Below are 23,223 nucleotides of genomic sequence, written 5' to 3' on the forward strand. Positions count from 1 at the left end.
GTTTATTCAAAACTATTCATGTTCTGTTGAGTACCTTGCTAAAATTATGCAGACCCTGTATTAGGCCCTGGGTAACAACCCGAAATGAGAGATACGGCCTCAGCACTCATGATGTTTACATGTTGGAATGGTAGGTAGGAGGCTAGAGAGACAGACAAAAATATTGAACAAGTTATTTATTCATTCATTTATTCATTCAATCATTAATCAGTTTCTTCTGAAAATACCATACTATTCCCATTAGATGAAAATTTCTATAATCCTGTAGACGTGTCACTGAGTATACATAGCTTTGATATAGCATACAGAACAGTGGTTCAGTGCAAATTCTATTTTATTATTATTATTAAAGTAGGACATGTTTCTGATCCAAATTCAATGCTAACTTGAGATAGTATGATACAGATGTGCCTTTTATTTTTAAAAACCTCATATAAAATACCCAACAATATCATTGATTAATTGAATTGGATTTCCTAAAGGCACATAAGCCATATGACATGACATATTTATATATTTATTTAAATATATCTATTTAAATATAAAATAGAAGACATTGATCTTATTGTACAGTGAAAATTTAGATGTGTTAATTACTGGTGTGATTGTATTTATTCAATTTTCTTTAACAAATTCTCCAATGGTACTTAATATGACGTGTGTGTGTGTGTGTATACATGCACACATATATACATACATTTGTATATGTATATATGAACAAATATGACTTGATACACATATACACGTGTATATTATATGCATTATATACTATAGTACATAGTTTATAGTATTATAGTATATATAGTATACATAACATATATTATATATGTGTATGTCCATAATGTTGGAGCACAGTAAGGCAAGGTGGTCAAGTGAATTAAAAGTTGTTGTGATAAATTTTGAGAATAATTATAAAGAATTCTGCTAACAAGTATTTTTTAACCTAAATTTCCTCATGGTTCATAAAAATGGTTGTATACATAAAAACTCAGTAAAAGTTGCTGTTATCAGAAAATGCATTTTGTTACTAATCTCTCTCCTGACCTCATTTGATTTTTTTTCCTACTCATTTTGGCCATATCCTAATAGCCCCATCTATTTTATATTTTACTTTTTTTTTTTTTTTTTTTACTTTATTGAGCTATAACTGACGAACAAAATTGTACTATATTTAAAGTTACTGTACTCTTATTGGTTCTCGTTCTTCCATGGGTTTAGTGGAATCTTTCCTAACTCCTTTTTGGAACAAGTCAGGAAATGCTTTGCTAATTACTGATACTCATAGCAGCAAAATGGGAACTGAAGGCCTTGCTTTAAAATTAAAAACTTGAATCTTAAAAGAAAAAGTCAAAAGGGGGCTTCCCTGGTGGCGCAGTGGTTGAGAGTCCACCTGCCGATGCAGGGGACACGGGTTCATGCCCCGGGCCGGGAAGATCCCACATGCCGCGGAGCGGCTGGGCCCGTGAGCCATGGCTGCTGAGCCTGCGCGTCTGGAGCCTGTGCTCCGCAATGGAAGAGGCTACGACAGTGAGAGGCCCGCATACCGCACACACACACAAAAAAGTCAAAAGGATTCAATGCATTGCATTCTTCTAAAATGAACCCAAGTACTCCATCCATGATAATGTCCTCTTAATTCAAATATTTGATTATGCATCACATTCCTTAACTAAGCCAGATGATGGAGCCAGGTATCTTTTGTTTCTTACAGGAGACAGTACTATGAACATACAGCTTACGTTGAAAGTACGTTTGCAGTGTTTTTATCTCTTTTCTCCTAATTTGCAGTAAAGCACAGCAGTAGCCACATTTCTGAACACTTACTTTTAGTATGTGCTTCATGAAAACCACTAGGATAGTCTGTTTTCTGCCTGTATTTTCACTGTTTGCATGTATTTTCATTGGGTCCTTATAAGCCATTAAGATTGGTAATTGACCCTACTTTACAGATGAGAAGACTGAAACCAGAAGGCTAAGCAACTTGTTGAAAATCAAATATAATAAGTAAATGGCAGAGTCATAGCATAGCTCAAACCCAGGTTGTCTAGACTCTGCTTAGGGCTCCTTCTGCTTTTCCATGCTTCTCACATTTCATCTTTAGCTTTGCCTTAATGGGAGATAGACTACTTAACTGTAACTGACAAAACTCAGATTATACAGAGATGAGAGTTCACAAAGGAACTTTATGAACTTGTAATAATGTCTCCCCCTGCCTTACATGATTGATCCAAATTATAAATTTTACTAGGTTATATCAATATAACCTAGTAAAGGGATAGTTGGCAGACATACAATAAGATCTTTGTTCTGTTCATCAAATGTTTGTCACGTTGAGTCAGTAATGTGTTCTAACTATAACGGATGAAATCTACTTAGTTGTACTCTTACATGCACTGTGTGTCTTCTTGGGATAGGTTTTCTGGTGTGGTTGAAGATGACTTGAAGGACACGAAAACCTCAATCCGTGATGTGCAAGCCACCTTGTTGAACCTGTTCAGCACTGACACTGTACTAATTGGACATAGCTTTGAAGGTAGTCTCTATGCACTTAAGGTAAAGAGTTAAAGGCTCATGTTCTTATAAAACTGTATGTGTTAATGTGGTAGTCATTATCATTGTGTTATCACTGATGCTTGATTTGCCCTTTTAGACAAAACAAGATAAGAATCACTATGCTGATGACTTTGTCCAACTCTTATAAACCAGAAGAAGTATAAGATGCCCAAGTCATCTGGCTAAACAAGATCAGAACGAAAGTCCATTATCAATTGTGATGAAACCGAAATCGTTCTTTTGACATGGTCTTAGATCATTGTCTTTAATATTCAAGTGGGTAAAACTACGTTTATCTCATAGGTTATTATAGTCACGTCCTGGAAGATACTTTTTCATATTAAGTCAGGTAGATTTATAAAGCCTACCTGTAAGGTAGGCTCAAAATCAAATGGCATGTTCATTTTTCTTGGCATGATAGACTTGAAAATCTCCCCCTTAATACTCCAGGTTAAAATGGTCTGTTCTTTGCTCCACGTTCTAGAACAGGTGTCAGCACACTATCGTCCATGTTAGCCACCTGTTCTTGCAAATATTTTTATTGGAACAGAGCCACCACACCCACTCATGGATGTATTTTCTGTCGCTGCTTTCATACTACAGTGGCATTGTTGAGTAGTTATAACAGAAGTGGTATGGCCTGCAAGCCTAAACTATTTAGAACTCAGAAGAGAGAGTTTGGTGGCCACCCCCGATCTAGAACAGTGCTCTGCAACAGAACTCTCCGTTCTACGTGTTCACTAACCGATATGGTAGACACTAGTCACATGTGGCCAGTGAGCACTTAAAATGTGTCTAATATGACCGAGAAAACGATTTTTTCATTTTGGTTACTTAATTTCAACAGTTACGTGTGGCTGGTGGCTACCACCTTGCACAGCGCAACTCTAGAACTTTGGGGACCCCGACTGTTTGTTTCAGCCACCCCTAGGACTTACCTTCATGCCGAGAAGGGCTAGTTCTTCTTTAGTGTAAGAATGTCAGTAAGGCCATTTAATTTCCCTGAGTATCCACCTCTTTCCCTGCAAAGCTGGTACCCTAGTATAGATAGTTGTTTCACACAGCACTGTTGTCTCTGCATGTGACAGATGAGACTGGAATGTGCTTCCACCAGACCCCACCCAAGTGTGAGCAAAGAGAGTTGGGGACATAAGCTTTTTGTAAGAAAGCTCTTCACAGGGATGGCCTTCTGTCACCTCAGCGACAGCTTGTCTCAGACTCAGTTTCTCACCATGACTTTCCTTCTCCCATTTTCCAGGAACTGTTCTATTTCACTTGTCTCCCAGACCAGAAAATTTGAAACCACTGTGTGTTTTTATTCCTTGTAATCAGTCTGTTTCTTTCACCCAGATTACTCGTAGATTTCTCTGTTTTTCTCTATTTCCCCCACCACCTTCTTTCATGTGCTCAGTATTCTGCAGCCAGGAACCAGTGTCCAGGAGGTGGCTGACACATTACAAGTGAGAATTTAAAGCGTTTATGGATGGGGGGTAGTAGGTGCTAAACATTAAACTTCCATTCTTCTTCTTTTTTTTTAATAAATTTATTTTTTATTCATTTATTTAATTTTTGGCTGCATTGGGCCTTTGTTGCTGCGCACGGGCTTTCTCTAGTTGCTGAGATCGGGGGCTACTCTTCATTGCGATGCGTGGCCTTCTTGTTGCGGTGGCTTCTCTTGTTGCGGAGCATGGGCTCTAGGTGCGCGGGCTTCAGTAGTTGTGGCTTGCAGGCTCAGTAGTTGTGGCGCACAGGCCCATTTGCTCGGTGGCGTGTGGGATCTTCCCGGACCAGGGCTTGAACCCGTGTCCCCTACATTGGCAGGCAGACTCCCAACCAGTGCGCCCCCAGGGAAGCCCCAACCCCTCTCTTCTTGATCAGTCTTTAAATTACTCTTGTCCTGAGGCTAATCTTCTTCAACGCTTTTTCAAAGTACAGCTCTTCTAACAAGGAATCCAAACTGGTACCTGACAGTCTAGGCTTTCAGTTATCTGACCCTTCTCTTATTGGATCACTATTTCCTACTTTATTAAATATCAGGAAAAATTTATTCACCTTTTTCCATGTGTAAGCAGAGGGGATTTGGACCTAGATGGGACTAATCCTTGTCCATGCTCCCTCCCCAGGGACAGAGAAACCACTGAAATGGGACTTGCACTAGAGTGAGGTGTCCCCGTGCCTCCGCTGAGTCACAAGGTGGGAGGGGCCTGGCTCACCCTTTACCGCCCCTCACCCTGCCAGTAATTATTGGAACACCTCTGAGCTCATGCTTCCCCCTGGTGGTGCTCTCTTGGTAGGAACGTGGACTTGGAAGTCAGGCTGCTGAGACTGGATTTCCTTCTACCCTGCTGACTCAGCTTAGGCAACTTTCTTAACCTCTCGAAGCCTCAGTTTCCTTGGCTGTAAAAAGGGACAATAACATACCTACCTTGCTAGGTTACTCTGCAGGTTGTAGTGAAATAATCCAAGTTAAGTGCCTAGTGACTGGCCTGTTGTAACTGCTCATGTCACTTGGTTTTGTAGCATAGTTACTGCTGCTACAGTTACTGCCATCAGTTTCCTTATTCCTTGGGAAGAACGTCTAAAGAGTTTTCCTCTTTCATTTGACAGTTAATTCATACTTCAGCTGTGGACACGACAGTTATGTTTCCTCATCGGCTAGGCTCGCCTCACAAAAGATCCCTTAAAAGTCTAGTGGCCGACTACCTGTGGAGAATCATTCAGGATGATGGTAAGAGCCTGCTTGTTCGTGATAAAAATCGGGATCCTAAGTCTGACCTGAGTAAATCAGGAGGTTCGTGGTAAAGGTCTGCTGTTTGAAATGCTGCCCTGTGGGTTCTCTTCTTGGGTAGAGAATCCTAAAGCTTCTGCTTAAGTAAAAAGTGTTCCATGCTCACTGCCTGGTATGGTCCTAGATGTTCCACAGGCATCAAAACAGCAATTAAACTGAGACTGGTGACTGCATCATGGTTCACCAAGTTGCCTGACCTTGGAATTCATGCATAAAACTTTTGTTGGGGCTTCCCTGGTGGCGCAGTGGTTGAGAGTCCGCCTGCCGATGCAGGGGACACGGGTTCGTGCCCCGGTCCGGGAAGGTCCCACATGCCGTGGAATGGCTGGGCCCGTGAGCCATGGCCGCTGAGCCTGCGCGTCCAGAGCCTGTGCTCCGCAACAGGAGAGGCCACAACAGTGAGAGGCCTGCGTACCACAAAAAAAAACACTTTTGTTGGTGTAGAGATCTAATTCCATTCTAAATTTTGCTCTGTACCTCCTTTCATATGTGATTTTCGTTAAGCCTAAAGAGATTCTAAAATTGATTGGGTCCAAGTTATCTCACCCAGGGTAAATAGCGTGCGTTGCGTAAGAAGTACAGCTCAAATTCAATAGATTCATGCGTGCACTTGCTCTGTAGTGGATTGGTACAGAGGTTTTGCTCTCAGAACTTTTTTCCTTTTTGGTTTTTCTGATGAAGAATACCCAACATTAAACAAGTTAATCAAATACAACAAGTACAGCCACCAACTATCCTGTTAGTGGCATTGTGATATGCACGAGATACATGTCTGGCTTGGAATGGAGGTTAGTTACTCTGTACATTTCATGTATACCCATGTAGGCCCCACTTTGGCACAAGAGGGAGAAGGAAGTTAATTTTGAGTATGTTAAAATTATGTTATAATGCTGTATGTTTCTACAGATGCTCCGCTGATCATGTCATTTATTGTACAAAATACAGATTTTACTTTATGGTCTTTACTCTTTCATTCTTTGTCTATTAGACACTAACCAAAACCATCTTGCAGAGAATCTTTAATTTACATTATCTGCTTTGTTAAAAATATTTGTATCTCAAATTCCCAGAAAATGCTCTTATAAAATTTGTAGTGTGTTCTACTGAAAACAGTCTGGAACCATGGACACAAAAATATTTCACCTAACAACAAAAAATACCCTATGTAAAACAAAATCTTCGAAAAGTTATATAATAGCTCCGTTCTCTCAGAATAACACAAATAAACAATAATACACCATTTTAGAAGTGTGGTCCATATGATTTTTCTCATTTAATCTCAGACGTCATTTATTATTTTCACCAGAACTGTAGGCTTGATATTTTGGCTAGATTTCATCTACTTTTTTTTTTTTTATTGCAGTACGTGGGCCTCTCACTGTTGTGACCTCTCCCGTTGCGGAGCACAGGCTCCGGACGCGCAGGCTCAGCGGCCATGGCTCACGGGCCCAGCCGCTCTGCGGCATGTGGGATCTTCCCAGACCGGGGCATGAACCCGTGACCCCTGCATCGGCAGGAGGACTCTCAACCACTGTGCCACCAGGGAAGTCCCACCTACTTTTTAAAACCATGTCATTTTGTATCTAAGGTCACTCTTTGTCTAGAGAGGTGTACTTTTTCTAGCATCTCTTATTTCCGGCTTCTTGTCAGATCGCTGTCGTTCAGTGGTACCTGTCACTTTGTTGGTGTATCTCCCTGGAAACGAGGTTCATGGAGAAGGTACTGATGTGCTATCCAGTCATAGCAATGTAGTGACCACATGACTGAGGACAGGTCACATAGAAAAAGGGAGATGCTTGTTCATCTGGATTTATGTAAAACATTTCTAAAGCAACCAGTAGGGGTTGTTCTAGGTATGAAATAATGAAATATTGATAAGTGGCCAGTGGTAATTTTGTTTCAAACTCAAGACTTCGTTTTGAGACTATCCGTGGGTAACATCACAGAGTTGTCTATGTCTAATGTGCTATTTTATATTCTATACTATTTGGAGGTCACAATTCAAGTGAAAATGCAACCGCCTGCATGGAACTCTGGAAGGTAAAAGACGACCTGAAAGGAAAGAAGTAACCACTTTGCCCAAGAATATCTTAAACCTCTGCATTGCATCCGTGACTACTTGGCCTTCACTGCTGGCAGTAGAGTTTGGTCTACAATAACATGAGGTTTCTCCACACTTTCAAAGAGAAGAGGAGAAGGAAAAGCACTGTTGAGGTCTATTTATTACATTTTAAAGGTTAAATTTCCACAGTGATTTCTAAAGTTGTGACTGGGGAAGAGCGGGGGAAGGAATTAGGTTTTTTTGGAATTTGACTCATCTTCGTAGGCAGTGTACAAATAACAGTGGAAGATGGTTTGAAGTTGAAGTAATGGGTCCAGGACTTTCACAAAGGTCATTTCTCAGGTTACTTAAATTCCTTTTTCTCTCTAAATACTTAGAACCATTATACTGCTTGGAGATAGAAACATCTTTACCTAACAAAATTGTAAGTTTTCTTTAGATCATCTATATAGAAATAGAAGTGGAGATTTTCCTCACAAAAGCTATGGAAGTAAATGTAAGCTTTTCAGTGTACTATTAACATAAAAGCTCTGGTCATTTGGCTATTGTGTAATGTGTTTTTAATCTAACTGGTGTATTCTTACTTGATTTTGATGTCAACAACTCACTGACTTTTTTTTTTTTAAGGCAGTGTCCTACGGCTCTTCTAAACACACTGAAATCGAATCGATATACCCAGTACTGGAATTGTCTAATTTCCTTTAAGGCGTTGGTTCTTTCCTTCTTAATTGCTTTTTGATAATGTGGAAACTGGCCCATGGAAATGACATGACTTTATTCAGTTTGACTACTGACCTTTGAGTAAGTATGAATCTTTAATATCAATGCCGTTAACATGCTACAAAGGTTTCTCTGCCAAGGGTAGGGGTGAGACCCAGAGCTGTCAATCGTATGGTCTCTGGGCCAGGAGTAAATTCAAGTTGATGGTGATGACGTGCCCTCAGTAAACGCCTCAGGTTTGCTGCTCTGGTACTTTGAATTTACAAGTAAATCTTAAGTATCACTGAATTCCTTTCTCTTTTTTCTTTTTAATTATCTACTTCTGGCTGCATTGGGTCTTTGTTGCTGTGCGCGGGTTTTCTTTAGTTGCAGCGAGCGGGGGCTACTCTTCGTTGTTTGCGGTGTGCGGGCTTCTCATTGCGGCTTCTCTTGTTGCAGAGCATGGGCTCTAGGCACGCGGGCTTCAGTAGTCGTCGCGCATGGGCTTAGTTGCTCCACAGCATGTGGGATCTTCCCAGACCAGGGCTCGAACCCGTGTCCCCTGCATTGGCAGGCATGTTCTTATCCACTGTGCCACCAGGGAAGTCCAGTTCCTTTTTCTTGATACCGTAAGTACTTCCTTAGTCATCTCTTACACCTGACATGAAGTAAATTTGTAATGATGTAAATTTAAAGTATTTTAAATATATGTAATCAAGAAGGTCAGGCTGTTATAGAAAAAGCAGCTGTTATTGTGTATTCCAAAGCCACATGCAAAATTTGAAGACATTATCTACATTTTTCAGATCATCCTTGTTCTTGTTCAGTTCCATGTACATGCAGACCAAGAGCTGTCAGGAGTATCTCCACAACATTTGGGTAAAAAGCAAAAAGGAACTATTTATGTATATATACATATATATATATATATATATATATATATACATATATACGTATATATATACATATATATATAAATAGTATATATATGTATATATTTGGACCTACTTTCAATGGCTCATTTGAGCCCCTACTTAGTTGATGAAATAAATGCTGCGACAGCAGTCTTGCTTTTGTTGTGTCTCCACTGCCTATGCTGTTGTGGATGAAGAGCGTTTGGGACAAATACAGTTTCCTGGTCATTGTTTCTGATGCATAAAGTTGAGCAGATGGCAGGAATATGGAACATTATGCAGTATGGTGAACTATTAACATTGCAGCACAATTAAAAGGGATTCTAGTTCTAAGCCCTCAGTTCACATTGGAATACTACCAGAGGTGCAAGAAAACAGATTAGACAGTAGGATACTTCTGGAAGACGTTTCTAATCTTGTGAGCTTGAGAGATGTCTGGTGGCATATACCCACCAACTGCTCTCTGCATATTACCAACAAGGTAGAGGATGATAATTTAAGGTGTTTAAGGTGTTTTTCTCAAAAGTATAATACAGACGTTTGGCAATACCTATGAGACACATTCCTGGACAAAATGGGTAGGCAAGACATTTATTCACTTACTATATGATCTCAGTGTAGCATGTGCCTACAGTATAAACGGTAAACTCACTCACAAATGATCAAAACTAAAACTTTTTACAATGTGCAATACAGGTAGGGATGTTAATCTGATATGATGTCACATGTCTCCCAAACATAACTAACTCCAAGCTTCCTATTTTAATTTCTTAATAAACACATCAATGTTATCAAAGAAACTAAAACTAAATCCTATTAATTTATCAAACTTACACTTCTCTCAAAGTTCTTAGGCTTCTAAGGAACGAGATTTAGATCTGTTTTTCAGTGTTAGCATTCTGGACTGACTTGTGGGCTCTGGAAACACCTGACAAAGTTGTCAAATTATGGGATGAAATCGGGGTGGCTTCTACAGGTGAGGGGGAGAATTTAGAGATAGAAGAAGCTCTTTTATATCACTTAGGTACAGACTTAAATCCATGTCCTGTAAGAACTCCTACGTTTCCCCTACTTTTCTCACCGGTGCTATCAGGGTCAGGTTTACAATATTTTCTCCTACACAGCAAAACATAACATCCAATATATAGGTAAATATCAAAAAATATCAAAAATATCTGGGACAATGAGTTATGCACTACAGTAATTGTACTCTCACACCTTCCTGTAAAGTCCATGTTTTTAGAAAAATATATTATTGCATATGAAACCACAAACAGGCATTCTGATTCCAGCACATTCTTACTCAACACAGTATATATACAGTCCTAATAGAGGGTACTATAGATTCACACACAGGGGTCTTACGGTGAATGTCCCAGACAGACAGCAATCTATATACACGTCCATATTCCATGTCACCTCTCTTGACAGAGGCTTGCCTGCTTGGCATCAAGGTCTCAAGGGTCTCTCATGCCGGTGAAGCGGAAACAGAATATACAGCTGAAGATGGTCTGTCCTAGGCTGCTTCTTCGGCAGAACAGTCGATTCCCGCGTAGGTAAACTTCTCATAAAGCGTGGTATTCACATAGGTCTAGAAGAACAAGAGTGGTTCAGAGACACAAACTGGCTCGGTCCTGCCTCCGCCAGGGGCAGTTACAGTCATGCCCCGGTTTCCTTAGCTTGTTTAAGCACAAATGCAGGTACTTGGGGGGGGTAGTTCTCTATCCTCATTCCCCCTGTTGTGTTTAACAACTTTCTTCCTGAAAAGCATCCCTTGCCTGCTGCAAGTAAGATTGCTTCCTCTCACTTGTTTCAGTCTCCGGCTTCTCTTTCTCATGGTCTCTCACTGGTCCCTCCTGACATGCCCCACATCCTCTAAGGCCCCTTTCTCTGTCTGCTTCTCATCTCCTGCTGTGTGACCTCACCCACATCTTTGGTTTACTTACCAACTGGGTTTTGATGACGTTCAACATCTACTTCCCTAACCTAGATTTGTCTTTCGAACCTCAGATCTGTATAGTCAACTACTTTCTAGAAATTTTGATAGAATTCCTGACCCTCCCCATAGTAACCTGTAGACCACGCTCTGTTGTCTACCTGCTGTTTGTCCTTGGGCAAGTCACTTTTCACCCTTCTAAGTCTGTTTCTTCCTCTATAAAATTAAAGGGTCAGGCTGTATGACTGATGAAGATTTAAGATTCCTTCTAGCTCGAATAAGCCAGTTCTATATGTTGTTCTACTGTGTGTGACTGTATCTTATATAGGAATCTTATTTCCTCCAAAATTGTAACTTCCTCAAAGTTGGGTCCACATCTTTTATGTCCCTATAGCACCTAGGGTCATGCTCAGGGGAACCTGTTGACTTGTATCAACTTTTTATTAACCACAGTGGACACATGAATTCTGCTTATGTAGAATTTGATCTCCATACTCACCTTTCGTTCTTCTAACATCCTGTTTAAGGACACCAGGATCTGGGCAAATGAGGGCCTTTCATAAGGCTTCTCCCGCCAGCATTGTCTCATGAGATCATACCTTTGAAAACAGTGGAAGGGTTAAGTCTACAACTGTGCTTCCGGCCTAGGCACAGCCAGGTGTAGGGTATGGCAAACAAGAGAATGTAGCCACCCAACGCATGGTCATCATGCTTAGCCAGTAAAAGACAAAAGTACGGCACCTAGGACGGTTCTGTTAGGCCTCCCATCTCCCCATCCAAGTTCCCTTTCTTCTCCCAGTAGATCTAGTGCCTGCTTTAGGTACCATTCCCACGGGATCTTGGTCTCAGCTATTCTGATTATCTGGAAAGAACTGAGTTACGTGTCTAGGGCAGCATGTCCCTTGGAATACCACACCTCTCAAAATGTCAGTGTTTTATTTTTTTTAAATGGCCCCGTGCTCAAGTAAATTTGCAAAATGCCACCTATCGCATCTTCCTCTTAGGGATCAACCCAGGAAAGTCATTCCATTAAAAACAAACAACCTTTTTGACCAGGTTTAACCTAGAAGCTTCCCAGACATAACTGATCACAGAACTCCCGTGTCATTTATTTACGTCTCACACTTTCCACATAGTTTAGGGAGTGCTGGTCTAAGTCAGTACTTTCTCAAATGTGGCCAGAACTACTTGTACTGTTAAAATGCAGATTCCTGGGACCCACCCTAGATGTACAGAATCATGTCTGGCAATGGGGCTCAAGATTTCACATGCTGACCAAGTGACTGAGGGGAACTGTAGTGCACAGAGCGCTATCAGCCTGGGGTGTGAGAGATTCTATCAATAGAACAGTTTGTACTTTAACAGAAGTTTCATAAGGGCTGAAAATATCACTCCTTAGGGAATGAATCTCAAAACATGGGATTTTAGGGACTTTGTCCAATGATGGTTCAAATACATGCAGGTTTTCCCAGGACGGTCTAGTTTTATATCTCTTGTACCATAACAATAATGACACCCTGTTTCACTCTTAGAAGTGGCTTGGTCTGGATGGTAAATGATTTGCTCAGCCTAGAGCCTTGCACTCTTCAAATCATGCCAGTTAGGCAGCAACTACATTGGTTAGTTCTGGGAATGGCAACATCACTAAAGATAATCATTATTCCCCTGAGAAGAATACTTATTCCTGGAAAATAATCCTCATAGAAGTAAGATTTTATGAAGAAAAATCTGTCTTCCTTAATGTAACAGCTCTGAAATCTCTGTCCCCAAAGTTAGTCTCAAGGTTTCATACATTTATTCGTGGATAATTTTATGAATTTATTTCAGCTCTTTTCTGTCTTTGTTGCCCTTTCTCATTTCAACCTTAAGATTCAACCAAGAATCATCACCTTAAATTCCTCCTGGACTTCTATGCCTAGAAAGCTGTTATTCCCTGCCCATTGCATCACAGTCTTAATTTCAAGAACCCCCTTGTTTCTGACTATCTGGGATGTGTGTGTGTGTGTGCGTGTGTGTGTACATATAGGAAAACATATGTGCATGTATCAGATAGCTCCTTCATTAGAGTCAGTCCAAGAAAGGTACAGGGGGAAAGTTAGGATAAAATCGCCCCGGGTGAGGCCTGACTTACACCTCATCATCACAGTTTAGGGGCTTCTCCAATCTGTAGCCCTGGGGCAGCTTCTCGTAGAGTTCTGCACACGTCATCCCACAGTAAGGGGTGCCACCTGGAAGACAGGAAACGGTGCGCCCTAAGCCCCCTCGGATGTAGAAGGCAGCATCTCCTGCCCTGAGGCTATACAGCCAAGGGGCTGGGAGAAAGACGGGGTGTGTCAAGCAATGCTGAGCGCCCGGTGTGATCTTCCTCCGGAGCAAGCCTACCGCACGTCACAGCTGGACTTCGGCTACAGACCGTGCTCCCGGGCGGCGTCTCCTTAGTGCAGAGGATCCACCACAGTCTCCTTCCTTCCCGTGCTATTCCTCTTCCCCAAGTCTGTCTACACATAGCACATCTACTGTACCAATGACATGGATCTTTTTCCTAATTGGAAGTCTGTATTTATGTTATGCAATTCCTATTTTATCTATCAATGTTAATTAGAAAAGCAATACATGTTTATTGTGGAAAATACAAAAAATAATGCAGAAAACTACATTTTTTAAATCCTGTGTAGTCCTCCCAGTTTTTTTCACGTGTAATATTTATAAAACAGATTATGGGAATTTTTTCTGGTTTTGGGCATGCACATTTTCCCATGGTATTAAATGGCCTTAGAAAATGTCTTTTCATAATATACTGTCTTCAAGTTGTAGAAGGAAACTTACGACAGCTCTGTGACATCTGTGCACAAGCAGAGACAACTCAGAATGAAGTTCTTGACCACCAGGTTATTAGTATTAAATATGACATTAGACACAGGGCTTTCATAAAGAGAACCACGGGAATAAACACACTCAAACATGGAAACCCGTAAGGTTCTTTTCCCACGTGGCGTCTGTTGGCACCGCGTACACGTTATCCATGAAAGCATATGGTAAAGGAGTCCGGGAGGGGCCCACTCCCTTTGCCTAGAGCCTCACGTGGTAGGTAGACGTGGATACTCACCTAAGCTAACAATCTCCCAGAGTAACACGCCATAGGACCATCTGCAGAGGGACAAAAGAGAAACCAATAATCAGCGCGCATGTTGCCCAGTCAACTTTCTGCCCAGAAAGCCAGGGCGACTAAGCCTAGGTCAGAAAAGGAAAAGTTGCACGTCTGTTTCCTAGGCTAGGGCCTTGCACACAGCATGCCTTTATCTCCTCTTCGGCCAATGGAAGGATTATAACAGGGAAACAGTGTTAGCTCTACCAGAGCTCCCACTCGCTTTAGGTAGAGAAGGCAAGGTGGAAAGCAGGAGATTCTAAGCCAGACAGACCTGTGTCGGATCCCATCGCTGCCACCTGATACTCGTGTGACCTGAGACAAGTGACTAGAACTCCTGAGGCCTCTTAGTGTATTCTTCCAAAAGTGGGGACACCCATTTCTTAAAGTTTTGCAGAGATGATGTGAGAGAACATATAAAGGCACACACTGAAGACACAGTAACACTCTGGGCCTCAGTTCTTCCTCCTGAAAAGAGGGAACCTGAGCAAGAGGGCTCAGGCCTCAATCCCAACCCTTCCGTCCCCCGCCAGCCTGACACTTGTCACGCAGGCTGCAAGCAGAGATGGTGCCCACTGTGTCTGTCTGCTTTCCATCCCTGCCACCTCTGACCCCCAGCAGCTACTGTGGGCCGCCACCTCTGATCTAGGTCCTTGTGTTGAGGCCAGTCTGGGGAGTGGAGCCATGGGAAGGCTGGGATGCCCCTTGCTCCTCTGGAGGTGAGGAATTCACCACTTGAGGTCACTCCTCGACATGCAGAAAGAAACCCAAAGCCTGCCACCAGGGAAAATTGTCCCCTCTGTGGCTTCATTTAGTCTGGGATTTCCTGGGATTAGTGATTAGCTTTATTCCCCAGACGGATACGATATTCCTGCTTCTCTTTAAAACCTCTGTCGAATGGGTATTTTTCTGGGACAAAAAAAAAAAAAAAAAAATCCCTCAGCAGTGAGAGGCTTTACTTACACGTCACTGTTGGTTGTATACACGCTGTAATTTAGTGACTCGATCGCCATCCAGCGCACGGGGAGCCGTCCCTGGAGAGAACGAGGTGAGATGCCGCTTAGGCTAGACATGGCCCCTTCCCAAGGCTCGCCGCTGGCCTGAAGCTGGGACTCACCCAAGTCCACAGGGAGGTCCCCAGACAGAAGGCGTGGCAGACTCAAGAACTGTTTTGCCCATGTCCCACCCACAAGTGTGCTTTTAAATTCAAAGAAGTGCAAATTGTGTGAGTGTCCCACTTACCTCAAGGGGCCAATACCACAGTTTCATATAAAGAAAAATAACGATGTGTGCACCCTTTTTTTTTTTTTTTTGCGGTACGCGGGCCTCTCACTGTTGTGGCCTCTCCCATTGCAGAGCACAGGCTCCGGACGCACAGGCTCAGCGGCCATGGCTCACGGGCCCAGCTGCTCCGTGGCATGTGGGATCTTCCCGGACCGGGGCACGAACCCATGTCCCCTGCATTGGCAAGCAGACTCTCAACCACTGTGCCACCAGGGAAGCCAGTGTGTGTCCTTTTGCTAGTCACTCAGTTATTCCCTTTGGGGCTGTCAGAGGCACTCAGAGGTCTGAAAGGAGAGACGGGCCTAGGAACTGAGAAGTAAGCTATAACGCAGGAAAGGCTAAAGTGATGCCAGGAGACCGCGTGTGCCTGGAGGGGATTGTGCAGGAGTTTCCAGAGGAGGGGACACGAGTTCGGTTCTGTAAGATGTGTAGGCACCATCAGGTGGATGGGGGAGGAAAGAGCATTTCAGGCCAAAGGGAAGAGTGTGCCTGTGACTCACAGAGGAGGTGATGACTTCTAGCCAGTGCCACGTGCACTGGGTTTGGAGACAGGGTGAGAGACAGTTGCCCACCCTTTGGGTGCCTGGCCCCGACTCCCTCCAGATTTGCCCCATTTCTTGGCTTACTGAGTCCAGGCTGGGGAAAATGAGATGTGGACTGGAAAATGTGAAGTTTGACTTCTGAATTTTATTCCTAGTTTCCTCAAATTTGCTAAGAATTTGGGTTCCTTTCCTCTCGACCCACCCCAGGAGTACATGAACCCTACTGAGAGATGGATCCCTCCCTCCCAGAGATCTGTCCAAGCTCTAACAGTGGCATTTCAGCTTACGTTAGCCAGTGGGTGGGGCAAAATCAGGAGTATTTGGGGGATCTGTCTCAGCCCCCCTCAAAACCAGAGCAGGCATCCTCCCAGACTCCCCTTCCACGAGACCAGCCCTGACCTGGATCCCAGGGATTACTCCTGAATGTGAAATTCTCTCCCAGTTCTTTATTTACTGGCACTATTTTGAAGCTCTTTCTGACCATAAATCCCAAATGGTTGTCCTGTACTTTAAGGTTTACATATAAAAGTATCCTTTCTCAAAAAAGATCCATGGTTGCTGGGGTGGGGTCGGGTTTGGGGTGTGAATAGGCAGAAAACAGGATTTTTAGGGCAGTGAAAATGTGTAAGATGCCATAATTAAAGACATATGTCGTTATAAATTTCTCCAAACCCATAGAATGTACAACACCAGGAGTGAGCTTTGCTGTAAACTATAAACTTCGGGTGATTATGGCGCGGCAGTGCAGGTCCATTGGCTGTAACAAAGGTACCACTGTGGCAGAGGATGTTGATGATGGGGGAGGGTATGCATGTGTGGGGTAGGGAGTATATGGGAAATCGCTGTACCTCTTTCTCTCCATTTTGTTGTGAACCTAAAACTGCTCTTTTTTTTAAAAAGGATCCTTTCTCACATCTACATCGTCAGTGTTCTCCTCAACATCCACGCCTCCCTTCTCTCTATGTCCACCCCACCCCATCTGTCACCTGTTTTTCTCCCTTCCCCTTCACAGCTATGGAATGGAAAGAGTTGTCTCCATTTCCTGTTTGGTCTTTGCTCTCATTTACTCCCAACCAGCTGACCTCGGACCCCGGACCTCCTAATGACTGATTTCCATGCACACTTCTTCCTTTTTTTTTTATTTGACTGCTTCTGGATCTGCCCACATGTGTCTGTCCCTACTGCTATCACCTTGGTGCCGGCCACCATCATCTCCTGCCTGATGAAACCACCTCTCCACGGACCTCCCAGCCTCTAGTTTCACCCCCTAATGACCTGTTCTCCACACCACAATCACTCTAAATGGCAAGTACAACCATGTGGTTCCTTTCCTTAAAGTTCTTTAATGTCCCTGTTGTCACAAGATCCCCGATGCTTGGGTGAGTCCCCAAATCCTTAGCTGGCATCCAAAGCTCTTCAGGACCTTATCCCCACTTGCGTTTTAACTCCAACCTTGCATTTTAGTTTTTACTTATTGCCTTCCACAAGCATACACTCTTTTCCATAGTTACAATCACAGTGAACCTAACCGTTTTGGAACTTTCCACTCCCTTGGAAACGTCCAGCCTTGCATTTTAACTCTCCCTCTTTTCTGCATCACACTCCAGCCATACTGAATTACTTAATGGCCCAAGGTTCCATGCTTTCCTTTGCCTCTCGATTTTTATATATACCACATCCTCCAGGTCATCCACCTCATTCTTACATCTCCGATATCTATTTGACATTTACTGTAAAGCTTCAGTGTACTTCCTCTGAGTTCCCATGGCACCTGCACTTTCCTCAGCCTCATCCACTGTTACGATTGTTCATTATGTGTCTCTGAGCTCTTTGAAGGAGAATACTGTCTCTGAATATTATCCCCAAACCCAGCACAGGCATGAAACATTATAGTAATAAATAAATCCATGCTGACGGCATCGATAATATTAATCAATGATAGTAAAACCCCAAATCACTTAAGTACATTAGTTTGCAACACTTCCAGTATTAGCATCGCCTGGGGGAATTAAAAAAAAAAAACTGATGCAGGATGCCCTCCCCAGAATAATTGAATCAGCATACCTAAGCCGTAGGACTCAGCATCTGTATTTTTTTTAATTTCCCCGGACGACTCTAGGCGCAATAGGAATTGAAACTCTCTGACTTAAATAATAGGCCAGGGCTTCCCTGGTAGCGCAGTGGTTGAGAGTCCGCCTGCTGATGCTAGGGGACATGGGTTCGTGCCCCGGTCCGGGAAGATCCCACATGCCGCCGAGCGGCTGGGCCCGTGAGCCATGGCCGCTGAGCCTGCGCGTCCAGAGCCTGTGCTCCGCAACGGGAGAGGCCACAACAGTGAGAGGCCCGCGTACCGGGGTGGGGGGTGGGGGGGAAGGCCCGAGAAAGTGGCTCCTCCGCCCTCAGGTGGTATCTTGCTATACTGCACCCTTCTTGCAGGGAGCTTGCTCCTCTCCAATCCCTTCTCTTTTCTTCCCCTACCCTCACCCTCTCCTTTTCCTCCCCAGACCCCATGCTGCCACTGCACACTTTGCCCTTCCACTGGGAGATAGACTTGAGCCCTACCAGTGCTCTGCCCCTCTAAGCACTCCTCCTAAGCTCCCCAAGATACAGAAATCCCTACCCTTGATGAAATGCCGAGAAAACCAACCTTAGCTTTGGGGGCCTAAGGAAAGCAACCAAATGAGATGCGTGGATTACGGGGCTAAACTGTGTTAACCTCTCTTTCCCCTCATCTGGGGCAAACCCCCGCCCCGCCCACGCCAGAGTGAAGGAAGGAGAGGGATTCTGTGATGGAGGTAAGAGGATTCTAAGGAGGATGCTTCCAGGAGGAGTGGGGAGAGCCAGAGTAGATGGGTGAGTGGTGGTAGGTCCTGCTTCTTTAAGACCAGCCCAGCTCCTTCCCAGAGAAAAGTCTGCTTTGAGTGGGGCAAATCTGAAGAGTTTAGGGGAAAAAAAATATTTCCTGGAAACCAGCCCTCAGGGAGGCATCTCTGGCTTCCAAAAAGTGCTGATGTTAATAAGTATACAGGACCAGGGGCATGGTGGTCTCTAAGAACCAAAGAAGACTACCTTCGAAACCTCATCCAAAAAGGGAGTGGAAAGTTCCAAAGTGGTTAGGTTCACTGTGATTGTAACTATGGAGAAGGATGTATGCCTGTGGAAGGCAATAGGTAAATAAAATAAATTAATCGTGTCCAGGTTGTGAACTGTGGACCATTTCCTCTTGAAAGCATTCTTGAGTATTATTTCTGTGTTATCTTGTCAGTAACTAAAATAAGGATATTGAAGAGAAAGGAAACCTGAGCTTGAGGATAAACACAGAAGCCTGAGCCTTGCTAGGAGGCAATTTGGTACCCACAAAAGTAAAAGGACCCTCTATATGTTATAAGAACTGGAGTCATCCCAAGAAAGCTGAGCCCAGGTAATGCTGGGAGAGCCAGGCCAGTGGACTGGACCTACCCAACACGTGCAAAGACTACAGGGTGTGTCACCCCCAACACCCTGCATTGCCCGCCTGCTCAGGGCAAGCAGAGGGTGGTGGCATGTTGTCGGCACAGCACTAATGTCCAGGAATGTGGCACGTCCAGGGCTTTATGATTCTAGGGCGGACAAAAGTAGCAGAATGAGTCCAGCTTCTCTCTTCTAACACTGTGGTGAGGTTCTCCCGGGAGCTCGTATTTGAAGATAAAATATGAATGTTTAGGAGACTAGGTATCATTAGGTGAAAGTGGATTTGATCGGGGCTTGAAAAGTGAGCAGAGAACTTTTGGCAAAGAGGGAAATCTTATATGAGCCTTTAGAAGTTATGAGTTTCTCTCTAGAGCATCCTTGGGATTTAGGAACCTCATTAATTGATTTCCTTGATGTTTTAGAAGGTATATTAAGTGTCTTTTTCCCCCTCCTAAGTTTGCTGTGCAAAAGGGGACTGTGGGAACTCTCCAAAGGTTTCTGAGTGAGACCAGACCTCAGGGTCTGGGCTGGATGTAGACCTGGGTCCCTGCAGCACTAGGCTTGCACGTTCAATTACTTGGCCACATGTGACAGGGCCTTCTTCATTGGTAAACGTGGACCCTCCAGTCATTTTAGGAATCAAAAATGAGAAAGGATGTTTGCTGGGCCAGGGCATTATCCAATGGGGAAAACGGTCAGAGGCCTCAGTCGTCACAGAAAGATGGTATTCTAAGAGAAACGACATCAGGAGAGGGAGGGGTGCTCCGGAAAGGATCTCATCGGCGTCTGTTCTGAACTTACCATCGTCTTTTTCACATACACTTCTTGACCTCGGGACAATCCAAAATCGGCTATTTTGGCTACGTAGTTTTCACCAACTAAAATGTTCCTGGCAGCCAGGTCCCTGTGAATAAACTGAAATTAAAAAAAAAAAAAAATCATGTATTTTCAGCATCGCATTTGCTTTTTCACTCCATTTTGTTTCTTGCCTAGGGGCAAGAGCTTTGGGAAACAGAGAGGTCAGTGTGAAAAGGGGTTTTCAAAAGTCACCAGAATCCAGTTCCCTTAAAGTTCCTCTCCTAAATGCTCAGTGAGTGGATTCTGCCGAATGATCCACATGTCTCTGGAGGAGCAACCTGGGAGAAAAACCAGGTCATGAAATCTTCCAGCTGCCATGAATGGCCTCTGCCACTGTGCGTTATTTAGAGCCACGCCAAGCTAAGATCGGTGAAGGCTCCTCACCAAATATACATGATGAGAGTCACTAGATAAACATACCGTCAGTGTTGGGCATGAACTTCTACATAAAGAGATGGAATATTAGCAAAGATATGAAAGTTAGAAGATTGTAAGAAGGAATTGAGGAAGAGAGAGTGACCAAAAACGAATGTACAAACTTATCTCAACTCTGATTCCAGAGAGAATTTCAGAGGAAAGATGTCCAAAGCAAGGTCCTCAGGACGAACCTGTTTTTGGCTCAAGTAGTCCATTCCCCGGGCCACATCTGCTGCAAAGTGGAGGAGCTGCTGGGAGGACAGCGTGGAGGCGGTGCTGTTAGCGATGGCGAACGCGGGGTCCGTCTCCAGCACGCGGCTCTTGCGCAGGAAGTCAAGGAGGTTGCCGTGGGGGGCATACTCGATGGCCAGGTACAGGTAGCCTGTGCGGGAAGGGAGAGAGCACCACTTTATCGGTAACCCTAAGCTGCTGTGATATTTCTAAGATGTGCTATGATTCTCGGGAAACGCTTATAAACCTCTGTTTTATCGTAAAGTTACACATCTAGTGGTACCAACCTCCGTAATGCTGGGGCCAGGAGGAAGACAAGTGACATCATTCCTGCAATACTTAAAGTGCTTGCTCTCGGGGTTCCCCTCCCCACCTCTACCAAACATAGAGGGCTTCCTGTCACCTACTCGGTGACACTAGTAGAATGAAATCAAAGCATTTGCTTCCAGACGATCGAAGACAGCTAGTCCACATCACCTTTCATTTTTTTATTCAATCAATATTGAATATCAAGAACCTAATACGAGCCAGGCATGTTATTCCAATATGAATCTAGCTTTTCCTGACGTTTTGTTGTTGTTGTTGTTGTTGTTGTTTTGCGGTACGCGGGCCTCTCATCGCTGCGGCCTCTCGCTTTGCGGAGCATAGGCTCCAGACGCGCAGGCTCAGCGGCCACGGCTCACGGGCCCAGCCGCTCCGCGGCACGCGGGATCTTCCCGGACCGGGGCGCGAACCCGTGTCCCCTGCATCGGCAGGCAGGCGGACTCGCAACCACTGCGCCACCAGGGAAGCCCGAGGTTATTTTTTTTTTAATCAAAAAACAATGATTCAATATCCATACCAGAAGGACCCACACCAGGTAATTTCTCTCTCTCCTGCCTTCTGCTCCTCCCTAAAATCTGGAATAAGTCACTATATTGCTGAGTAGGTCACTAGTCAGCAGAGTCTAGTGTCAGGGATTGCATTTTTGCTTACAGAAACCAGAAAACTCAACCTTTTAGGAAAAAAATAAAACAAAATAGTTCCTAGAGGAAACTATGGTGCAGTGTCTTATCTTTATTCCAAATTGCTTTCTCCTTTTTCCTTTTTACTAAAATGTAAGCTGCTTTGATAAAAACATTGATCTTTGGAGCCCATGAAAAGTAAAGTGGTTTTACTGTCTTTTAAAGGTGAATTATTTGGTTTTTTTTTTTAATGTTGAATGAATTTAAACTTCAAAGATATTCTAAGAAAGTGAAATTCTCAACAACAAAATAATCTAGCACTGAATCTTGTTGTACTATAAGGAAAGATATACTTCAATTCTGGTGTGAATGTGCTTTCTCACTTCTTTACTGAATTATAAATTTTAAGAGCCAACCAATAATGTGACGAGAGAGCAAAATTTTAAAAGATGTACATTCTTCTGTTGTTGTCGGTTTCTTTTTCTTTTTTTTTTAACTTTCATTTACTGCTGTCCCATGCTGATTACTGTTCTCAGGAAATAGCTCAAAAATAAATGACATTACTTCATTATTTAACCTAAGAGACATGATCTGGCTTTCAGAATTACACCCTTATTGGATCACAGAATGATATATTGTTTGAAGTACCAGTATTTTTAGTTTAATAAATTGAGGAAAAGGAAGTAGTCTCTTTTCCATTGTTGGTATTTGTGCTGCAAAGTCAACAAGAGGTTGTCAAGTTTGTAAATAATTACTGTGTGGAGCTTTTTTGTTGGAGCAAATTTTTCCATGAGAAATTAAGATTAAGCATAGATTTAGACCTACAAACCCAGGTAGCAAGCAGAGGTAAAGCCATGAAAGATTTCTTGTTACCTACTCACTCACAGCTAATTACACGCATTACAATAGGAAATACTCAGTAAATACTTGAATTAATCATATAAGTTGGACTTAAGAGTATGTGTGACATAGGACAGTTGTAAAACTTCAGTGTTATTGCACAGGACATTGTTTTGGATAAAAACAAAGTATTGATCCTATTAGATATAAGCTTATTATTATTTTAACCTAAGCATCACCAGTGCTTTCACATTACAGTAGATTAATGGCATTCACAGATTTAACATTCAGAATATCAGTTCCTTGGGTTTGGAGGGAAAATGAAAAGGTAGGCAACTAACAAGAACCAATCGACTTCACTCTTCCTGGTGCTGAGGGCTGCCTCCATCCACTTAGTAGTAGCTGAGAAAACCTCTGGATTAGCAAAGGTAGAGGCATGTAGGAGCCATGGATATTTTGGGGCAGTAATAGCTGAACCACATCAGAGGCCAAAAGATTCAGCCTTGGGATCTACCTTCAAAAAGATACTAAATCTCAGCATGATCTATTAATGGGACCAG

At 43.2% G+C, this 23,223-nt stretch overlaps 2 protein-coding genes across 3 annotated transcripts in view; one reads left to right on the forward strand and one right to left on the reverse strand.

Moving 5' to 3' along the window:
• Window positions 1-13,617, forward strand: part of LOC113610643 (uncharacterized) — a 62,313-nt gene extending 48,696 nt beyond the window's left edge. Inside the window, exons 14-20 of the mRNA XM_027088953.1 lie at window positions 2,415-2,553; window positions 2,651-2,829; window positions 3,965-4,013; window positions 5,161-5,281; window positions 7,335-7,555; window positions 8,031-8,204; window positions 10,448-13,617. Coding sequence (XP_026944754.1) covers window positions 2,415-2,553; window positions 2,651-2,701 — 190 coding nt within the window. The 3' untranslated portion in view covers window positions 2,702-2,829; window positions 3,965-4,013; window positions 5,161-5,281; ... (1 more) ...; window positions 8,031-8,204; window positions 10,448-13,617. The remainder of the gene's footprint in view (window positions 1-2,414; window positions 2,554-2,650; window positions 2,830-3,964; window positions 4,014-5,160; window positions 5,282-7,334; window positions 7,556-8,030; window positions 8,205-10,447) is intronic.
• Window positions 9,594-23,223, reverse strand: part of TEK (TEK receptor tyrosine kinase) — a 111,166-nt gene continuing 97,536 nt past the window's right edge. For both annotated transcript variants that reach the window (XM_027088951.1, XM_027088952.1), the window contains 7 exons: window positions 20,840-21,030; window positions 20,175-20,288; window positions 15,061-15,131; window positions 14,059-14,099; window positions 13,084-13,180; window positions 11,452-11,551; window positions 9,594-10,607 (listed from right to left, as the gene is read on the reverse strand). In XM_027088951.1, the coding sequence (XP_026944752.1) occupies window positions 10,533-10,607; window positions 11,452-11,551; window positions 13,084-13,180; window positions 14,059-14,099; window positions 15,061-15,131; window positions 20,175-20,288; window positions 20,840-21,030 (689 nt within the window). In that variant the 3' untranslated portion in view covers window positions 9,594-10,532. The remainder of the gene's footprint in view (window positions 10,608-11,451; window positions 11,552-13,083; window positions 13,181-14,058; window positions 14,100-15,060; window positions 15,132-20,174; window positions 20,289-20,839; window positions 21,031-23,223) is intronic.

Source organism: Aethalodelphis obliquidens, unplaced genomic scaffold, assembly GCF_003676395.1.
Source record: "Aethalodelphis obliquidens isolate GAN/ISIS:26980383/991018 unplaced genomic scaffold, ASM367639v1 scaffold64, whole genome shotgun sequence".
Lineage (NCBI taxonomy): Eukaryota > Metazoa > Chordata > Mammalia > Artiodactyla > Delphinidae > Aethalodelphis > Aethalodelphis obliquidens.